This window comes from Dendropsophus ebraccatus, chromosome 15 (genome assembly GCF_027789765.1).
Source record: "Dendropsophus ebraccatus isolate aDenEbr1 chromosome 15, aDenEbr1.pat, whole genome shotgun sequence".
Lineage (NCBI taxonomy): Eukaryota > Metazoa > Chordata > Amphibia > Anura > Hylidae > Dendropsophus > Dendropsophus ebraccatus.
In genome coordinates this window covers 75,386,896-75,403,581 of record NC_091468.1, presented here as the reverse complement: position 1 = coordinate 75,403,581, position 16,686 = coordinate 75,386,896, and the positions used below count along the sequence as shown (strand labels likewise).

The window sequence follows — 16,686 nt, the reverse complement described above, 5'->3', positions numbered from 1 at the left end:
AGCACATGTGACAGACGGGACAGAGTGTGGAGACGCCGCGGAGAGCGATCTGCTGCCTGCAACAAAGTATTCAATGAGTATTTGGCTCCATTCATCTTTCCTTCATTTCTGACAAAGATTCCCGTGCCTTTGTAGCTCAGACACCCCAAAACATCAGCGCCCCCCCATGCTTTACAGTAGGACCGGTGTTCTTGTCATCATAGGCCTTGCTGACACCTCTCCAAATGTAACATTTATGGTTGTGATTTTGGTCTCATCACTCCAGATAACCTTGTCTCTGTGGCGTATGGGAGGTGAGATACTTTGTGGGATTTGTGCAGTAATGGCTTCTTCTCCACCATGCAGACCAAGTGCCTCCTTATTGTGCGTCCTGAAGCAGCCTGTAACCGGATGGGGTCATTTCAGAATATTAAAGTGTCTTATTGATGTAAAGAGAAGGAATGTATTATTTTAATGTCTTGTGTACATGTGTATATAGATAGATTAGTATGGCTGTGTGTAGAAGTCATTGTAGTTGTGTGTGTGTGTGTGTGTGTGTATACTGTCACACCTATGTCAGCTGTCCGGCCATATACCTGCACAATAGTGTAGACATTGGAGGATACAGTTGTTTGTTGCTATTGTTCTATGGCTGACAGAACCTTGTAGTTGTAGTTGTGAGACTGGGTCCCCATTGTGCTTGGTAAATATGTACAAGGCCGGGGAGACATCAGATAACTTCCATCCATGGTGATCAGTGGTCTACACAGACATAGAAGCCCATCACCCCCCACCCAAACTTACTATACAGGTCGGGGGTATGTAGCTTCTAGTCAGTCCCAGCTGGGACCATGGATGGAAGGTGCCCAGCACCCTGGAGGTCATCGAGGGAAATGGGTGTATATTAGTCCATAGTATACAGAGGGGCTCCCCATCTCATTGTGGATAAAACAACTCTGCATCTGTACCATCTGTAACTACAGCTAAGTATTGTTTTCTGTAATAAATCTCTTATTTTTCTATAATTCTGTGTGGTTATAGCCTTCTGCCACTATTATCAAAAGCGACCGGTTACAGACATTATAGGCCAGATGTAGCAGATAATAGTGCTGTAGCATTGGGCAGGAAAGGGTTACACAGCCGCGCCGCTAGATTTCACCGAGTCCTGGATTGCAGCTGATGTTATTTCCGGTGTTTTTTCTTTGCATCCTGAACAATTTTCCTGGCAGTTGTGGCTGAAATGTTTGTCAATTTGTGTCAACTTCTGTGCGTGTTATCAGGTCGCATCACCAGGGTAGGGGAACTTTTGATCGGGGTCATTTGGATGTTTTTGGCTCATGATCAACCTGTCATTGGCTACAGCAGAACAAAGTGAAGGTTCTGGAGCGGCCATCTCAGTCTCCTGACCTCAGTATAATGATATAATGATCCACTCTGGGGAAGATCTCAAGTGCAAAGTTCAGGAGAAGAGAGAGAGAAAAAAAGGAAAAAATTGGCAGCACATCTATGACTCTTTTCACACTGCCGGTTGCACGCTGCTTGTGGCTTAAGTACAGACAAAAAACAGAAGGTGCAACAGCAACCCACAGGTGCATGGGCCCACTGTATATACTCCTCCCAGCGTACACACCGTAAACACCTGCTCTGCATTAAAAAGTGAGGATCTTAGCAAACTATATGATCAAACAGAGTGTCCCATGTCTCTGGGGACAGCGTAACATTGGTGACATGGGGGGGGGGGGGGACACTATAACATTGGTGACATGGGGGGGGGGGGACACTATAACATTGGTGACATGGGGGGGGGGGACACTATAACATTGGTGACATGGGGGGGGGGGGGACACTATAACATTGGTGACATGGGGGGGGACACTATAACATTGGTGACATGGGGGGGGACACTATAACATTGGTGACATGGGGGGGGGACACTATAACATTGGTGACATGGGGGGGACACTATAACATTGGTGACATGGGGGGGACGACACTATAACATTGGTGACATGGGGGGGGGGACACTATAACATTGGTGACATGGGGGGGACACTATAACATTGGTGACATGGGGGGGACGACACTATAACATTGGTGACATGGGGGGGACGACACTATAACATTGGTGACATGGGGGGGACGACACTATAACATTGGTGACATGGGGGGGACGACACTATAACATTGGTGACATGGGGGGGACACTATAACATTGGTGACATGGGGGGGGGACACTATAACATTGGTGACATGGGGGGGGGGACACTATAACATTGGTGACATGGGGGGGACACTATAACATTGGTGACAGGGGGGGGACACTATAACATTGGTGACATGGGGGGGACACTATAACATTGGTGACATGGGGGGGGACGGCACTATAACATTGGTGACATGGGGGGGACACTATAACATTGGTGACATGGGGGGGACACTAACATTGGTGACATGGGGGGGACGACACTATAACATTGGTGACATGGGGGGGACACTATAACATTGGTGACATGGGGGGGGGACACTAACATTGGTGACAGGGGGGGGGACACTAACATTGGTGACATGGGGGGGGGGGGGGAAGCTAACATTGATGACATGGGGGGGACACTAACATTGGTGACATGGGGGGGGGGGACACTATAACATTGGTGACATGGGGGGGGGACACTATAACATTGGTGACATGGGGGGGACACTATAACATTGGTGACATGGGGGGGGACACTATAACATTGGTGACATGGGGGGGACACTATAACATTGGTGACATGGGGGGGACACTATAACATTGGTGACATGGGGGGGACGGCACTATAACATTGGTGACATGGGGGGGACGACACTATAACATTGGTGACATGGGGGGGACACTATAACATTGGTGACATGGGGGGGGACACTAACATTGGTGACATGGGGGGGGACACTAACATTGGTGACATGGGGGGGACACTAACATTGGTGACATGGGGGGGACACTATAACATTGGTGACATGGGGGGGACACTATAACATTGGTGACATGGGGGGGACACTATAACATTGGTGACATAGGGGGGGACACTATAACATTGGTGACATGGGGGGGACACTATAACATTGGTGACATGGGGGGGACACTATAACATTGGTGACATGGGGGGGGACACTATAACATTGGTGACATGGGGGGGACACTATAACATTGGTGACATGGGGGGGACACTATAACATTGGTGACATGGGGGGGGACACTATAACATTGGTGACATGGGGGGGGACACTATAACATTGGTGACATGGGGGGGGGACACTAACATTGGTGATATGGGGGGGGGACACTAACATTGGTGATATGGGGGGGGGACACTAACATTGGTGATATGGGGGGGACACTATAACATTGGTGACATGGGGGGGGGACACTATAACATTGGTGACATGGGGGGGGGGGGGGACACAAACATTGGTGACATGGGGGGGGGACACTATAACATTGGTGACATGGGGGGGGGGACACTATAACATTGGTGACATGGGGGGGGGGGGACACTAACATTGGTGACATGGGGGGGACACTATAACATTGGTGACATGGGGGGGGACACTATAACATTGGTGACATGGGGGGGGACACTAACATTGGTGACAGGGGGGGGGCCACTATAACATTGGTGACATGGGGGGGGGGCACTATAACATTGGTGACATGGGGGGGGGGGACACTAACATTGGTGACATGGGGGGGGGACACTATAACATTGGTGACATGGGGGGGACACTATAACATTGGTGACATGGGGGGGGACACTATAACATTGGTGACATGGGGGGGGGACACTATAACATTGGTGACATGGGGGGGGCACTAACATTGGTGACATGGGGGGGGACACTATAACATTGGTGACATGGGGGGGGGGGCACTAACATTGGTGACATGGGGGACACACTATAACATTGGTGACATGGGGGGGGACACTAACATTGGTGACATGGGGGGGGACACTATAACATTGGTGACATGGGGGGGGACACTAACATTGGTGACATGGGGGGGGACACTAACATTGGTGACATGGGGGGGGACACTAACATTGGTGACATGGGGGGGGACACTATAACATTGGTGACATGGGGGGGGGACACTAACATTGGTGACATGGGGGGGGACACTATAACATTGGTGACATGGGGGGGGACACTATAACATTGGTGACATGGGGGGGGGACACTATAACATTGGTGACATGGGGGGGGACACTATAACATTGGTGACATGGGGGGGGGACACTATAACATTGGTGACATGGGGGGGGGGACACTATAACATTGGTGACATGGGGGGGGGACACTAACATTGGTGACATGGGGGGGACACTATAACATTGGTGACATGGGGGGGACACTCTGTAACCTGGTGACATGGGGGGGGGACACTCTGTAACCTGGTGACATGGGGGGGACACTAACATTGGTGACATGGGGGGGGACACTAACCTGGTGATATGGGGGGGGACACTAACCTGGTGACATGGGGGGGGGGACACTAACCTGGTGACATGGGGGGGACACTAACCTGGTGACATGGGGGGGGGACACTCTGTAACCTGGTGATATGGGGGGGGGGGGGACACTGTAACCTGGTGACATGGGGGGGGGGGGGGGACACTAACCTGGTGACATTGGGGGGGGGACACTCTGTAACCTGGTGACATGGGGGGGGGACACTCTGTAACCTGGTGACATGGGGGGGGACACTGTAACCTGGTGACATTGGAGGGGGAAACACTGTAACCTGGTGACATTGGAGGGGGAAACACTGTAACCTGGTGACATTGGAGGGGGAAACACTGTAACCTGGTGACATTGGGGGGGGACACTCTGTAACCTGGTGACATGGGGGGGGGACACTGTAACCTGGTGACATGGGGGGGGGACACTCTGTAACCTGGTGACATGGGGGGGGGACACTGTAACCTGTGACATGGGGGGGGGGGACACTGTAACCTGGTGACATGGGGGGGGGGGGGACACTGTAACCTGGTGACATGGGGGGGGGGACACTCTGTAACCTGGTGACATGGGGGGGGACACTGTAACCTGGTGACATGGGGGGGGGGACACTCTGTAACCTGGTGACATGGGGGGGGGGGGACACTGTAACCTGGTGACATGGGGGGGGGGACACTCTGTAACCTGGTGACATGGGGGGGGACACTGTAACCTGGTGACATTGGGGGGGGGGGGACACTCTGTAACCTGGTGACATAGGGGGGGACACTCTGTAACCTGGTGACATAGGGGGGGGGACACTCTGTAACCTTGTGACATGGGGGGGGGGGACACTAACCTGGTGATATGGGGGGGGGACACTATAACATTGGTGACATGAGACACTCAGTTTGATCAGTTTGCTAAGATCCTCATACAAATAAATCCAGGTCTCATCCATAGTGACCAGTCGCTCCAGGAAACGCTGACAAATGGATGTCGTCAGTCACATGCTTCTCTGATCAGTCGTCAGTCACATGCTTCTCTCATCAGTCGTCAGTCACATGCTTCTCTCATCAGTCGTCAGTCACATGCTTCTCTGATCAGTCGTCAGTCACATGCTTCTCTGATCAGTCGTCAGTCACATGCTTCTCTGATCAGTCGTCAGTCACATGCTTCTCTCATCAGTCGTCAGTCACATGCTTCTCTGATCAGTCGTCAGTCACATGCTTCTCTCATCAGTCGTCAGTCACATGCTTCTCTCATCAGTCGTCAGTCACATGCTTCTCTGATCAGTCGTCAGTCACATGCTTCTCTGATCAGTCGTCAGTCACATGCTTCTCTCATCAGTCGTCAGTCACATGCTTCTCTGATCAGTCGTCAGTCACATGCTTCTCTGATCAGTCGTCAGTCACATGCTTCTCTCATCAGTCGTCAGTCACATGCTTCTCTGATCAGTCGTCAGTCACATGCTTCTCTGATCAGTCGTCAGTCACATGCTTCTCTGATCAGTCGTCAGTCACATGCTTCTCTCATCAGTCGTCAGTCACATGCTTCTCTGATCAGTCGTCAGTCACATGCTTCTCTCATCAGTCGTCAGTCACATGCTTCTCTCATCAGTCGTCAGTCACATGCTTCTCTGATCAGTCGTCAGTCACATGCTTCTCTGATCAGTCGTCAGTCACATGCTTCTCTCATCAGTCGTCAGTCACATGCTTCTCTGATCAGTCGTCAGTCACATGCTTCTCTCATCAGTCGTCAGTCACATGCTTCTCTGATCAGTCGTCAGTCACATGCTTCTCTGATCAGTCGTCAGACATTCGGGGACCCACTTTCACATCACTTCTTTATGTTCCAATGTTTATGGATAATGACACAAACACATTCACAAGAAATCTCCATGATCTCTGCTATTCCTTTAGCTGAAATTGGCTGATTCTCCAGTATGAGGTATATATATATATATATATATATATATATATATATATATATATATATATATATATCTATATCAGGCACAGGCATGACCCACATGGATACAAGTACTATCAGTGTGTATCTATCTATCTATCTATCTATCAGGTATAGGCATGACCCACATGGATACAAGCTGCAATAATGAGCTCTGCTGACTGCATGGTATGGCATCAGTGTGTAATATATATATATATATATATATATATATATATATATATATATATATATATATATATATGTCTGTCTGTGTAGGACCCCCTACTCCATCTATACAGTACATGTATACAGGACCCCCTACTCCATCTACACAGTACATGTATACAGGACCCCCTACTCCATCTATACAGTACATGTATACAGGACCCCCTACTCCATCTATACAGTACATGTATATACAGGACCCCCTACTCCATCTATACAGTATATGTATACAGGACCCCCTACTCCATCTATACAGTACATGTATACAGGACCCCCTACTCCATCTATACAGTACATGTATACAGGACCCATAGCTCCCAACCGTCCCGGATTCCGCGGGACAGTCCCGTTTTCGGGGTGCTGTCCCGCGGTCCCGGAATGGCCCCCAGTGTCCCGCATTATTTGTGGCCCCACCAGAAAAACAATAAACCAGTAACTCACCTGTCCGCCGGTCCCAGCAGCTCCTCTCCCGGCAGAGCGCGCACTCCTGTCATCCTCCAGGGCGGGCAGCGGGGTATACAGACACTGACTGTGCCGGAAGTGACCTGCAGCCTCCATCATGAATCACTTCCGGCACAGTCAGTGTCTGTATACCCCGCTGCCCGCCCCGGAGGATGACAGGAGTGCGCGCTCTGCCGGGAGAGAAGACTATGTGGGGCACTATATGGGGGGATTGGCTACTATGTGGGGCACTATATGGGGGATTGGCTACTATGGGGGGAACTATATGGGGATTGGCTACTATGTGGGGCACTATATGGGGGATTGGCTACTATGGGGGGAACTATATGGGGATTGGCTACTATGTGGGGAACTATATGGGGCATTGGCTACTATGTGGGCATATATGGGGGATTGGCTACTATGTGGGCACTATATGGGGCATTGGCTACTATGTGGGGCACTATATGGGGCATTGGCTACTATGTGGGGCACTATATGGGGGAATTGGCTACTATGTGGGACACTATATGGGGGGATTGGCTACTATGGGGGGCACTATATGGGGATTGGCTACTATGGGGGGCACTATATGGGTGATTGGCTACTATAGGGGGCACTATATGGGGATTGGCTACTATGGGGGGAACTATATGGGGATTGGCTACTATGTGGGGCACTATATGGGGGGATTGGCTACTATGTGGGGCACTATATGGGGGGATTGGCTACTATGTGGGGCGCTATATGGGGGGATTGGCTACTATGTGGGGCACTATATGGGGGGATTGGCTACTATGTGGGGCGCTATATGGGGGGATTGGCTACTATGTGGGGCGCTATATGGGGGGATTGGCTACTATGTGGGGCGCTATATGGGGGGGATTGGCTACTATGTGGGGCGCTATATGGGGGGATTGGCTACTATGTGGGGCGCTATATGGGGGGATTGGCTACTATGTGGGGCGCTATATGGGGGGATTGGCTACTATGTGGGGCGCTATATGGGGGGATTGGCTACTATGTGGGGCGCTATATGGGGGGGATTGGCTACTATGTGGGGCGCTATATGGGGGGATTGGCTACTATGTGGGGCGCTATATGGGGGGATTGGCTACTATGTTGGGCACATATGGGGGATTGGCTACTATGTGGGCACTATATGGGGGATTGGCTACTATGTGGGCACTATATGTGGGCATTGGCTACTATGTGGGGCACTATATGGGGGCATTGGCTACTATGTGGGGCACTATATAGGGGCATTGGCTACTATGTGGGCACTATATGGGGGCATTGGCTACTATGTGGGGCACTATATGGGGGCATTGGCTACTATGTGGGGCACTATATGGGGGCATTGGCTACTATGTGGGGCACTATATGGGGGCATTGGCTACTATGTGGGGCACTATATAGGGGCATTGGCTACTATGTGGGGCACTATATAGGGGCATTGGCTACTATGTGGGGCACTCTATGGGGTATTGGATACTATGTGTGGCACTATATGGGGGGATTGGCTACTATGTGGGGCATATATGGGGGCATTGGATGCTATGTGGGGCGCTATATGGGGGATTGGCTACTATGTGGGGCACTATATGGGGGCATTGGATACTATGTGGGGCACTATACGAAGGGATTGGCTATTGTGTGGGGCACTATATAGGGGGATTGGATACTATGTGGGCACTATATAGGGGGATTGGATACTATGTGGGGCACTATATAGGGGGATTGGATACTATGTGGGGCACTATATAGGGGGATTGGATACTATGTGGGCACTATTCAGTCAGCAGCATGTGGTGACTGTAGGGGAGTGGCTATGGAGGGTCACTATGGGGGCGTGGCTATGGGGACCGCAGCGCACATGTCCCTTTTTGCAAAAGTTGGGAGGTATGAGGACCCCCTACTCCATCTATACAGTACATGTATACAGGACCCCCTACTCCATCTATACAGTACATGTATACAGGGCCCCCTACTCCATCTATACAGTACATGTATACAGGGCCGTATTACCAGCTGCTGCTGCCCTAAGCACTAAACCTGAGGACGCCCCATCCTCACTCACCAATTAGCATCAGGATAGATTGGTAGGTAATAGCTCCAGACGTCACATTTAACACCACCACACCAAGCCTGACCAATACCACCATACTGTGACTGGATAACACCGCCACACCAGGCCTGACCAATACCGCCATACTGTGACTGGATAACACTGTCATACCACACCTGACCAAAACCACCATACTGTGACTAAATAACACCACCACACCAGACCTGATACCGCCATACTGTGACTGGATAACACTGCCATACCAGACCTGACCAATACCGCCATACTGTGACTTGATAACACCGCCATACCAGACCTGACCAATACCGACACACTGTGCCTGGATAACACTGCCATAACAGACCTGTTCAATACCACCATACTGTGACTGGATAACACCGCTATACCAGACCTGACCAATACCGCCATACTGTGACTGGATAACACCGCTACACCAGACCTGACCAATACCACCATACCCCCCCCCCCCCCTCGAAAAGACACCAGATTTTCTTGAAAGTCTAAACGGGAGGGTACTGCCCCTCTGCAAGGTGCTACCCTAGGCACCAGACCATGGGTGCCTAAAGTTAAATACGACCCTGCAGGTATACAGGACACTACAGGTATATAGGACCACAAAACTATAGACTACAGGTGCACGGGACCTCCACCAACAATATACTACAGGTATGCAGGACCCCAAACTATACACTACAGGTATACAGGAACTCCACCAACTATATACTACAGGTATATAAGACCCCAAACTATACACTTCAGGTATACAGGACCCCAAAACTATACACTGCAGGTATATAGGACCTCCACCAACTCTATAATGCAGGTATACAGCACCTTTACAAACTCTATACTACAGGTATACAGGACCCCCCCAAACTTTACACTACAGGTATACAGCACCTTTACCAACTATACACTACAGATATACAGGACCCTTAAACTATACACTACAGGTATACAGGACCCCTGAACTATACACTACAGGTATACAAGACCTCCACCAACTATACATTACAGGTATACAGCACCAACTATATACTGCAGGTATACAGGACCTTCACCAACTATACACTACAGGTATACAGCCCCCCCCCCAACTACACACTACAGGTATACAGGACTCCCCCAACTATACACTATAGGTATACAGCCCCCCCACCCCCCAACTATGCACTACAGATATGCGAGACCCCTAAAAACTATACACTGTAGGTATACAGAACCCCTCCAACTATGCACTACAGGTATACACTAATTCCGCTGATTAACTCAGATAAAACAATACCTTTAGATTGGCCTCCTGGGCACCTTAGAACAAATCTAATTAATACACTGACACTTTATACCCGGGCAGCGCCGGGTACATTCTCTAGTAATATAATATATATATCCATATCTATCTCAGGTATAGGCATGACCCACATGGATACTATCATGGATAATATATTACAGAGGAGGAGGATAATATTATATTACAGAGGAGGAGGAGGATAATATATTACAGAGGAGGAGGAGGATAATATATTACAGAGGAAGAGGAGGATAATATATTACAGAGGAGGAGGATAATATATTACAGAGGAGGAGGATAATATATTACAGAAGAGGAGGATAATATATTACAGAAGAGGAGGATAATATATTACAGAAGAGGAGGATAATATATTACAGAGGAGGAGGATAATATATTACAGAAGAGGAGGATAATATATTACAGAAGAGGAGGATAATATATTACAGAAGAGGAGGATAATATATTACAGAGGAGGAGGATGATATTAGAAGAGGAGAATAGTATATTATATTACAGAGGAGGAGGATAATATATTACAGAGGAGGAGGATAATATATTACAGAAGAGGAGGATAATATATTACAGAAGAGGAGGATAATATATTACAGAAGAGGAGGATAATATATTACAGAGGAGGAGGATAATAGATTACAGAGGAGGAGGATAATATATTACAGAAGAGGAGGATAATATATTACAGAAGAGGAGGATAATATATTACAGAAGAGGAGGATAATATATTACAGAAGAGGAGGATAATATATTACAGAAGAGGAGGATAATATATTACAGAGGAGGAGGATAATATATTACAGAGGAGGAGGATAATATATTACAGAAGAGGAGGATAATATCGTATTACAGAGGAGGAGGATAATATATTATAGAGGAGGAGGATAATATATTACAGAAGAGGAGGATAATATCGTATTACAGAGGAGGAGGATAATATAGTATTACAGAGGAGGAGGATAATATATTACAGAAGAGGAGGATAATATATTAGAGGAGGAGGATAATATATTACAGAAGAGGAGGATAATATATTACAGAAGAGGAGGATAATATCGTATTACAGAGGAGGAGGATAATATAGTATTACAGAGGAGGAGGATAATATATTACAGAAGAGGAGGATAATATATTAGAGGAGGAGGATAATATATTACAGAAGAGGAGGATAATATCGTATTACAGAGGAGGAGGATAATATATTACAGAAGAGGAGGATAATATATTATAGAGGAGGAGGATAATATATTACAGAAGAGGAGGATAATATCGTATTACAGAGGAGGAGGATAATATATTACAGAAGAGGAGGATAATATATTATAGAGGAGGAGGATAATATATTACAGAAGAGGAGGATAATATCGTATTACAGAGGAGGAGGATAATATAGTATTACAGAGGAGGAGGATAATATATTACAGAAGAGGAGGATAATATATTAGAGGAGGAGGATAATATATTACAGAAGAGGAGGATAATATCGTATTACAGAGGAGGAGGATAATATATTACAGAAGAGGAGGATAATATATTAGAGGAGGAGGATAATATATTACAGAGGAGGAGGATAATATCATATTACAGAGGAGAACTAGTCGGGGGAGGGGGGGGGGGCAGTCAGGGGAACGGATCAGAGGGCAATGCTGCCGCCTGGTGCTTTGGGGGGAGAAGCTTCGGACTTTGTCTGCAATCTGTCAGATATTTAGCAGAATTACTGTATATGGAGAATATACTTATATAATATACTAGATGCTTTACCACAGTCCGTGTAGCGTCCAGTAGTTGGGAAGGTGCTCACAGTGCTTCTCCGCCATCTGTATACAATGGGAACAGATATATATTAGGGTACTGTGTAACTCTGTGATATACAGGACACATTATCAGACAGGAGGTATATAGTAATAAACCACACACTGGTATACGGCCATGTATATGGGCTTAGTTATAGAGTACATAGCCACACGCTCATGTGCCACCTGCTGGTGCCATTGGCCATTGTTATATTCACCCTGATATCTTGGCATCTCCCTTGAGGATTCTTATGTATTGAAATGCGTTGGAGGCTATTGTAGGGTATTGTAGGGACTTTATAGGGTTAAGACAGGGCAGGGGCTGCCGTATCAGCCCTCCGACTTCCACATACATATAATAGTATCACCTCACAGACATATAATATTACTAGAGATGAGCGAGCATGCTGGTCCGTGCTTGGTACTCCTTAGAGTATTAGGGTACTCGATGGTTCTCGTTACTCGGACCAGCATCTCGCGATACTCGAGAAAATCTCACCATCCATTTCCTGTAAGTTTGGGCGCTATTTCGCAGCCAATTAACATGCAGGAGACTCTTTGGTACATCCTGCGATGACGTGGGTCCCATACATGTCTATAGCAGCGATTGGTTGGCCAGATCAGATGACCCTGCCATATAAAACTGGGCGTATGCTGGCTTCAGGCGTATGCTGTGAGAGATCAGGGAGAGAGCTGCTGCTGGTCAGGGAGAGTGTCAGTGTAGGCTATAGCCTTCTAGTAGGCAGGGCAGGGTATATACCAGCAATACAAACACCTTGTCAGGGCTAAAAGCTTTTATTAATACTATTACTACAGACTGCTGGCTGGGAGATGCAGTGCTGCTACCGCGATTTCACCAGCACACTGTGGTGACCGGCTGCAGGCAGAAAGGGGACATTAGGTGCTGCATACACACCACTAAGAAGTGCTCAGTGCTATTATATGATTTTGGGGCTGCTGGTGCTGGTGTACTGCACTGTATAGCTGGGATTTGTAGTGCATCCTGCATAGAACTTCACTGCTCATTGTAAGGGGGCATTCCAGCGTGTGTGTATAGTTCCGGCCACTACCAGATTGTACCGTACAGCCCCCCCTAAACTAGTGGGTACTACACTGTATTGCTGGGATTTGTAGTACACTACCCCTCAAGTGATGATCCCTTTGCATGAGACAATTGCCAGATCCTCAAGGATCAAAGTCAAATTCAAAATTAAAACAGCGATGGGGGGAGAGGTGGTGAATGTTACCCCAACTGCTGCAGTCAAATTAAAAATCGAAAGGGTGCTGGGGGTTGTTGGCTACTGCTGGGCCTTAACTGGCACGCATGTAGCCTACTGGTGTGCTTGCCCTTGCCTCCTTGTTGCTGGGCCTTAACTGGCACCCATGTAGCCTACTGGTGTGCCTGCCCTTGCCGGTAATGGCCACTTTATGTTTTTTTTTTTATTTTCTAACCTTCAATTTAAATTTTAAAATCAAATAGACTTCAATTCAAGTGCAATTTTCACTGTTCAAAGGAACAGACAGTGATAATGGTGGATCCTAATTTAGCATCCTTGTGTTGTCCATTTTGTACCATATAACCTGTGGATGTCAACTTGCGGGGGTTCTCTGCCGTCCTTTCATTTTTTAGCTCGGGGCCTCTTAAAAAGACTGTATTGTTGTTCTTTATCCTTACCTCCAAAGAGATCACGCACAACTGCATGAGGAGGTAAGGCTAAATCTAGCCATAATCTGGCTATTTTAGTTTTAGGCGCAGCAGCACTGCCATGGGTAAGTGTCAACAGACGGTGCTAAAACTGCTGAACAGCACCTTCTACCTTCCTTGAATGTTTTAGCAGTTTTGAAGGAAGGATTGACCAGGCCTTTTACTAGTAGCTTGCCGTCTTTTAGAGACTCTTTAAAGGATTGAAAGTGTATTTGATCAAATTCCGTGGCCTCTTAAGCAGACTGTATTGTTCTCTGTGTCCTCACTGCCATGCTCTGACGTCACACTACGTCTGCGGAGGAGCGGGACTGGTTGCCAGGGGCCCGCTGATCGCGCCCCCGCCAACCAGCCAGCTGTTTTATTTTAGTTTTTTTTTTGTCTAGCTGTGGTTAGGGCCTCACCACCCCCGGTCGAGAGGCATCAGGTGTACCTTTGATGGTCACTGACAGCTGGCCTAGCCAGTTAGCTGTCAGCACCCGGGTTCGTGTGTAATTAGCAGTGAGCTTGGTTGCGTGTGACAAGGGGCGGAACCTGGTGGCGGCTCTGCAACTCGGCAGCCTCACACATGTACCATGCCTGGCCCACGTGTTCAACCTAATGTTGCTGCGGTTCCTTAAAGCTTATCCCAATGTGGCTGACTTGCGCATCTGTGCGCATTTCCGCAAGTCAACTGGCATCCATGTTGACTACTGGTGTGCCTGCCCTTGCATCCTTGTTGCTGGGCCTTAACTGGCATCCATGTAGACTACTGCTGGGCCTTAACTGGCATCCATGTTGACTACTGGTTTTGGACAACACAGATTACTGGGTGATCACTCTCCTGGACCCTTGGTAGAAACCAAACTTTTCCACTGTCAACCTGCCGAGGAACACAGTATGAGAGTGAATCAATATCAACAGGCCCTGGTACAGAAGCTGAAAATGTACTTCCCATCTGACACCACTAGCGCCAGAGGATGTAGTTCTGTGGGCCAAAGAGCGGGGGAGAGGAAGGGTGGAGCAGGCAGCTTGTCAAGGGGCAGGGGAACACTCTCCAAGGCCTTTGACAGTTTCATGGCACCACAGCAAAATTATGTCAACTGTCCCCAGTCTAGACAGAGTAGGGGGGAAGCCTTCAGGAAGATGGTGAGGGAGTACCTTGCTGACCATACCAACGTCCTTCCCGATCACTTTGCTACCTACAACTACTGGGTTTCAAAGCTGGATACGTGGCCCCAGTTGGCGCTTTACGCCTTGGAGGTGCTGGCCTGTCCTGCCGCTAGCGTGTTGTCAGAGCGGGTCTTCAGTGCAGCTGGTGCCATCATCACTGATAAGCGCGCTCACCTGTCCACTGACAGCGCTGACAGGCTGACGTTTATAAAAATGAGCAAAGCCTGGATTTCACCTGAATCCAACTGTCCACCCGGGGAAAGCAGCTGAACATGAAGATTCTTGGTATCTCCTCTCCTCCTCCTCTTCTTCCTACAATTCTCAGCCAACGGTCTTCTTCCGCCATGCAGGGTCTGGCCTAATTATTGGGAGGCTCAATTGCTTCCTCACTCCTAATGGTTCTCTGTGTCCTTACCGCCATGCTCTGACGTCAAACTACGTCTGCGGAGGAGCGGGACTGGTTGCCAGGGGCCCGCTGATCGCGCCCCCGCCAACCAGCCAGCTGTTTTATTTTAGTTTTTTTTTTGTCTAGCTGTGGTTAGGGCCTCACCACCCCCGGTCGAGAGGCATCAGGTGTACCTTTGATGGTCACTGACAGCTGGCCAGAGGATGTAGTTCTGTGGGCCAAAGAGTGGGGGAGAGGAAGGGTGGAGCAGGCAGCTTGTCAAGGGGCAGGGGAACACTCTCCAAGGCCTTTGACAGTTTCATGGCACCACAGCAAAATTATGTCAACTGTCCCCAGTCTAGACAGAGTAGGGGGGAAGCCTTCAGGAAGATGGTGAGGGAGTACCTTGCTGACCATACCAACGTCCTTCCCGATCACTTTGCTACCTACAACTACTGGGTTTCAAAGCTGGGAAGCCTTCAGGAAGATGGTGAGGGAGTACCTTGCTGACCATACCAACGTCCTTCCCGATCACTTTGCTACCTACAACTACTGGGTTTCAAAGCTGGATACGTGGCCCCAGTTGGCGCTTTACGCCTTGGAGGTGCTGGCCTGTCCTGCCGCTAGCGTGTTGTCAGAGCGGGTCTTCAGTGCAGCTGGTGCCATCATCACTGATAAGCGCGCCCACCTGTCCACTGACAGCGCTGACAGGCTGACGTTTATAAAAATGAACAAAGCCTGGATTTCACCTGAATCCAACTGTCCACCCGGGGAAAGCAGCTGAACATGAAGATTCTTGGTATCTCCTCTCCTCCTCCTCTTCTTCCTACAATTCTCAGCCAACGGTCTTCTTCCGCCATGCAGGGTCTGGCCTAATTATTGGGAGGCTCAATTGCTTCCTCACTCCTAATGGTTCTCTGTGTCCTTACTGCCATGCTCTGACGTCAAACTACGTCTGAGGAGGACCGGGACAGGTTGACGGCGGCCACGCCAACAGCCTGCTGTTTTTTTTTTGTTTTTTTTTGTAGCCGTGGCCTCACCACCCCCGGTCGAGAGGCATCAAGTGTACCCTTGATAGTGAGTGCTGACTGACAACTGGCCTAGCCAGTTAGCTGTCAGCACCCGGGTTCATGACCACTACATATCCCAGCCCCTGGACTCACTCCAAATTTTGGGTGGACTCAC

The 16,686-nt window shown here is 48.6% G+C and overlaps 1 protein-coding gene across 2 annotated transcripts in view; it reads right to left on the bottom strand.

The window, feature by feature from the left end:
• The window catches only part of RNASET2 (ribonuclease T2), a 113,368-nt gene that overhangs the window by 57,300 nt on the left and 39,382 nt on the right, over positions 1-16,686 (bottom strand). For both annotated transcript variants that reach the window (XM_069954381.1, XM_069954380.1), the window contains exon 4: positions 12,231-12,286. In XM_069954381.1, coding sequence (XP_069810482.1) covers positions 12,231-12,286 — 56 coding nt within the window. The remainder of the gene's footprint in view (positions 1-12,230; positions 12,287-16,686) is intronic.